The sequence below is a fragment of the Trachemys scripta genome, chromosome 21 (assembly GCF_013100865.1).
Source record: "Trachemys scripta elegans isolate TJP31775 chromosome 21, CAS_Tse_1.0, whole genome shotgun sequence".
NCBI lineage: Eukaryota > Metazoa > Chordata > Testudines > Emydidae > Trachemys > Trachemys scripta.
This window is the reverse complement of record NC_048318.1, coordinates 6,700,435-6,706,434: the sequence shown is the minus strand read 5'-3', so window position 1 is coordinate 6,706,434 and position 6,000 is coordinate 6,700,435. Positions and strand designations below refer to the sequence as shown.

The 6,000-nt window shown below is 54.4% G+C and overlaps 1 protein-coding gene across 1 annotated transcript in view; it reads left to right on the top strand.

The window, feature by feature from the left end:
• The first annotated feature begins 1,021 nt into the window (after positions 1-1,021).
• The window catches only part of ADAMTS8 (ADAM metallopeptidase with thrombospondin type 1 motif 8), a 28,787-nt gene continuing 23,808 nt past the window's right edge, over positions 1,022-6,000 (top strand). The window contains exon 1 of the mRNA XM_034754751.1: positions 1,022-2,149. Within this exon, the coding sequence (XP_034610642.1) occupies positions 1,541-2,149 (609 nt within the window). The 5' untranslated portion in view covers positions 1,022-1,540. The remainder of the gene's footprint in view (positions 2,150-6,000) is intronic.

The window sequence follows — 6,000 nt, the reverse complement described above, 5'->3', positions numbered from 1 at the left end:
GAAACAATATATCAAAGGAGGCGATTTCCCTCTGCCTTCACAACAGCTGCTCCCTGGTTCTAAGAACTTTCCCAGCCAAGAACATCTGCTTTCTGTTGGAGCTGTGTTCTGCATTCTCCTTGCTGGGCACATGCTAACAGGTGACTTACCTGCCCCTGCAGCTTCCAGATCTAGGAATCCCACTCCCTAGGAAGACCCTCCACATCAAGCTAGCTGTGATTTCTGTTTCTCTAAATCATGAGATGGGATAGTTTCAGGAATACCCCCCTCGGGGCACACCACACAAAAAAACGTGGGGAAGGAGCAATGTGGTTTAGGTCATTTTATTCTCATAGGCACACACCAAGAATCTCATTTACCAACTAGTCCATAAAGCCTGGTGCTTTATTTTGGCTTTAGGAAAACAGCTTCGTTCAAACCCTCAGGATTCAGCTGCTTGTGTGATGGTCTGTTCAGAGACCGCATTCCCTGCGTGACAGCATTTGCTTCTGGACCACAGGGTGTATTGCCGCTGGCGGATATATGGGGGGGACTGTGGACTACAGAGTCAAAGCTTGATGCAATAGGTTTGCCTTCAGCCCTGACGACAATGCTGTCTGAAAGGTAAGGGGCTGATTCTGCTCTCGGTGGGTCTCCTGCAATGGGTGGGCACCGATTCAGGCCCCAAGGGTCTGACACTGACATGGCAATCTGGAGCAACTCCTCTGGACTCCGTGGGGGGGAAACTGGTGTAAGCGGGGGGGGGGGGGTCTGTGTCTGATCTCCGTGTAAATCAGGACTAACTCCCCTGAAATCCAGGCGCTTCTTGCTGTGAGAGCGGGCTCTTTGATCTCGGCAGAGGTTGGGCTGAAGGAGTTAATACGGAGCGAGTAAAAGGGGGGGGGGGGAATGCTGGGGTTGACACTTAAACAGGAGAGGCGGGTCCCTCTGGCTCCTGATTGGCCTCCACTTCCATCCAAAACTTTTTTTTTTTTCCTTTTTCACTTCTCCTCCTCCTGCTTCTCCGGGTCCCAGGGGAGGGGAAAGTGGAATAGTGCGAGATCAAAAATAAACCTCTTATGTCAAACGAGGGGGAAGAAAGTATAAATACTGAGAAGTCGGCAGCCTGCTTTGGGGCTGCAAAGGCTTTGGAGGGGCTGCTCCAGGCGAGCTTGGCCAGAAGCGTCAGGGGAAGACAGGCGGGAAGCAAACTCTTAGCGAGAGTGAGAAGCCCCTTCCCCAAGCCCCCTCCGGCTCAGCACCTTGCCCAAGCAGCCAGCTGACTTGCTGCTGCTGGGTGTTTGGCTTGCCAAGGTGCAGGGAGCTGGTGCTGACCCCCAGTCCGGGCTCCGGAGGGAAGCGGAGCTTTCCCCATCTCTCTCGCTCTCCTCTTGCTGGTAATTAAACCAGCCGGCGTTAAACTCTCCCTCTTCTATTGCATCTGGCTTCACTCCCCAGCGCCGGTCCCACGCCGGCTTGCGGAGCGCGCCCTGCCCTGCCCTGCCGGGGGTGGCACTTGGGTCTCCCGTCGCACTGGTCCGGTTCCAAGCCCGTGGCAGCCATGCCCCTGTCCCGTCGGGAGCCGCCCCTGCCTGGCAGGCTGGCACCTGCCTTCCCCCTCCTGCTGCTGCTGGGCGCTGCCCGCGCGCTGCCCCGCCAGCCCGGGGACTCCCAGGAGGTGGTGCCGGTGCGGATCCCAGACCCGCGGGGCGGAGAGCAGGTCTCCTTCTGCCTCTCCGCCTTCAGCCGGGACTTCGTGCTGCAGCTGGTGCCCGACGCCCGCTTCCTCGCCCCCGGGCTGAAGATTCAGCGCCTGGGCCGGCCGGGCCCGCGGGCGGAGGAAGACGAGGCGGGGCTGAAGAAATGCTTCTACTCCGGGACCGTCAACTCGCAGCCCGGCTCGCTGGCGGCCGTCAGCCTGTGCCGGGGCATCCGCGGCTCCTTCCTGGTGGACGGGGACGAGTACCTCGTCCAGCCCGCAGCCCGCAGGGGCGGCGATCCCCTGCTGCAGCCGCACCGGCTCCAGAGGAGGCGGGCTCCCGAGCCCGGGAGCGAGCTGCCCGTGGGGACCAGCCGCCGAGCCAAGCGCTTCGTGTCCGCGGCCCGCTTCGTGGAGACGCTGCTGGTGGCCGACGCGTCCATGGTCCAGTTCTACGGGGAAGAGCTGAAGGTAAGAAGATGCTGCTCCCCCCACCCCGCCTCCAGCCCCTGGCAGGTCCCTTTCCACCCTCCACGCGTGATCTGACACCCGTGGGAATGAGAGGGGGCAGGATCCAGCCCCTTGCGATGAGCATCTCTGGTTCCTGGGGGAGCCTCCCAATCAGAGATCCGGGGGTGAGCCCCACTGGGGAGCAGCCACGCTCAGGGGTCGCGCTGACTTCAGGGCGAGGAGCCGCCTCCCCAGGAACCCGGCCTATTGTCTCCCCCTGGAGGGAGCGGAGCTTCGAGGAGACCTGCTGTCTCAGTTCAGAAACCAAGCCCCGGTGTTAGCGCGGCGCTCCCCACACGGGCTAGAGGCTTCTCGGTCCTGTCTCCACACTTGAAGCCACCGAGAAGAAATACCCTGAGCTCAGGGGTGAGCCTGAGGGGTTCCGGTCTGGGAGCTGCTGGTGACTGTCCACGAGCTTGCTTTGCAAAGGCTCTGCGGCTCGTCCCTCTCCGGGTACCCCGACTGGGTGGCAGGTGGGGAGGGAGAGAACTGAATTCACCCTCTGGTGACCACGGGCGTTTCTAAACATGGCCAGTGCCCCAGCTCCCAGGGCGGGTTGTGACGCTTACCTGTATGGAAACATCCTATGATCAGACAAATAACGGGCTGCTATAGAAATCGGTCTAAAAACCAGAGCGCCTTTCAATAGGGTCTTGGCCCCACCTGGCTGAATTTTGTAGCAGGGATATATTTCTATGAGAGACTATAGCATGGTCCCCCATCCCCCTCCAAACAAGTGTATTGTCTTCCATTACATTCTCTGTGCTTTTGACCTAAGGCTGGTTAACTAATGTTCCTAAAGTGCTTTCAGATCCTAAGTGTCCCTGAAGTGTGAGTTTGAGACATAGATATCAAATGAAAGAGATGATCCTTGAAGGTGAACATAAGAACGGCCAGACTTGGTCAGACCAATGGTCCGTCTAGCCCAGTATCCTGTCTTCTGACAGTGGCTCGTGCCAGGTGCCCCAGAGGGAATGAACAGAACAGGGAATCCATCCCTTGTCGCCCATTCCCAGGCCAGCCCTGGTTATGCCCAGTTGATCTACAGCATCTGTAACGTGGGCTTTCAAACCTGTAATGAGGATGGTCACTTGCATATCCCTCACTGAGGTCCAGCTACATCCCAAGTGTGACGCATTTTAAAACTCAGCTATTGTTAAGCGATGTTTGTGCATTCTCTCACACACACACAAATGACTGTGGAGTGATTTGGGGTGTTTTAACCAGATTAATAGTATTTTCCTTATCTGAGCCATTCAAAGTTAGCTGCATGGGTTTTGATGAAGCTTTGTTGCACTCTTGAGCTGACAAATGATGCAGTTTCAGCCTAAAAGGAAAACTGTGGAGACTGTTCTGAGCAACTGAGTTGATTTGCCCTCACCCTTAACTGTAACAGCATTGTCACTAGCTATGGGTTAATACCTTTCATGTTGCTACAGAGCTAGCCCGGGAAGTAGGAAACGCTGTTGTAGCAGGAGGTGAAGGAAGTGTCTCTGGCCAATGGAGTGAGCCGTGTCTAGGCCTGCATCTCACCAAGGAGAAAGTGCTACTTTTTCACCTGGTTCTGAAACCTGGTTCATCAGGGTTTGGAGGGGAGAGGGGGAAAAGGGGGTAATATCTCTGTCTCTTGGATATATAGGGAAAGTGCTCTGCTGCAAAACAAGGGGATTAACTGAATTCCCTCTTGGAGCTTTAACACGGTGAGTAATGCAAGCCTCAGTGGAACAATGCACTAGCCTGCTTGGGGTTAGCCACCTGCTATCAGTTAGCGCAGACCCTCCCTGCACACGAACACACTCATGCCATGAGGCAAACAGACTGTTCCCCATGCTTCTGCCCTGGGAAACATTCTCTCTTCTGTGGGAGAAGAGGTGTCCTTGGCCTGGTACGAGTCCAGGTCTCACGTGTCCATAGCAACATACCAATGGCACTGATTGGCCCCGTGTTCAGTCTGAATGGAGAGGCAAAGGACTGAATTACCTGTGGAGGCTGATCTCCCCTCTCACCCTCCAGGTCAGGACTGATGCTTTCTAGCAAGGTGCATGCCCTGCCAAGCCTCCTCTATGGACAGAGAGTGTCTGTCTCCAGGGCTGTCAGTCTGGGCCCCCGTCACCAGCACTGTCACTTTTCAAACCCTTGGCCTATAGTCTCTGCCAAACCCAACTTCTACTCACCTTCTCAGCCATCAGATGCACCATAAGCAATTGTACAAGTGTAAGCATGAAATCCACCTGCTCTTGTATGGGGGCATATGGCACATTTAGACAGCAGAACACAATCTACCCCCGGAAATCCCTGTATAACTTCCATTAGTGTAATAATAACAATCCCTAGGTCTTATAGTGCTTTTTATCTGCCGATCTCATAGTTTTTTTGCAAGGGAGGTCGGTATCCCTCTCCCCTTTTTTACAGATGGGGAAACTGAGGTACACAGAGGGACATGACTTGCCCAAGTGTAGGGGGAAAGGAGACCATGCCTCATGAGGCAAATATACCCCGGCCATCACTGGCACCGAGTGGAATCCACACCACTCCGTATATTACCCTGCCACCTGCTTGTGCAGGTATTTGCCATTGTTTTGGAGGCGTGTATTCTGCAGCAGAGGGTGGATCTGGCACTGAAGGCCGGACTGATTCTAGGTTTGTCATCGCGTGGTTTGAGTGACCCGCTCGTGCTTTTAGGTACTAAAGCGACAGAGAGTGCAAGAGACTGGCACCAGTGTGTTAAACAGTAAAGTCTGTAGGATAGCAGCAGTTGATACTAATGGCGAATGGTCCATAACCAGTGTGGGCATGGGGGGCTGTATACACACACATACTGGGGAGGATGTGCAAGAGACAAGACAAAGCCTGACTCTGCAGTAGTCCTAGGTCCTGAGCTCAGATTGAAGCAATGGGATACAGGGGTGGGTAAATTGTAGCCAGATGAAACCCATGTGCTGCATTTTGACTGAAGTAAGCAAGCAGCCAGCAGGATTAAGGTGGGGTCGGACCCCTTCCCAAAGGCTTCCCCTCATGTTCTCCCCAGTGGGGGCACATTCTCATTCCTGCTCTCTTCAGTTGAGACCTGATCACAGGTGCTGGGGGGGCTGCCACACCCCCTGGCTTGAAGTGGTTTCCATCATATCCAGGGTTTACAGTTTGGTTTAATGGCTCTCAGCCCCTGCTATACTAATTGTTCCAGCACGCATGGTCCTAATCCTGAGAAGATCCAAGATTCCGGTTTTGGCCCTCGTTTGTTGTTGTTTATATAATACCAGTAGGGTGCTCAGTGCTGTATAGATAAAGTCCCTGCCCCGAAGAGCTTACACTCAAAATAGCAGTAGATCAGGTCCTATTAGATGCAACATTGTGACCCAAATCGTAAGGTCCCAACTGGTTTGCTCAGTTCTTCATCAGACAAAGTCAGTGAGCGTTCGGAATGCAAGAACCTGAGGTTTTGGACCCATGGCAAAAAACTTGGCCTTGGATAAGAATGTCACCCCACCATTGCATTTCCCATCCCAGCCCTGAGAGGGGCCACCAGTGCAGACCATAGTAGTAATAATAAGGTTTTGCATCTTCCATGTCCTATTTTTGCTTTCAAATGGGCAAGAAGTGGCTTGAAAACAGCGGTAGGGTTTTCAGGATTTGTCCCCAGCTGGTTATTGAAGCTGCTCCTAGCTGTCTACGGACACGCTGATGAAATCTGAGCGAATAACTGATCTCGCTGGGTTTCTGTGATCGAGCTCTCACTAGGCAGCTCTCCATGGCACCACGGCCACTGAGCTGCACTTGGAACCGATGGGCTGCTGGCATGCCAAGGATGTAGC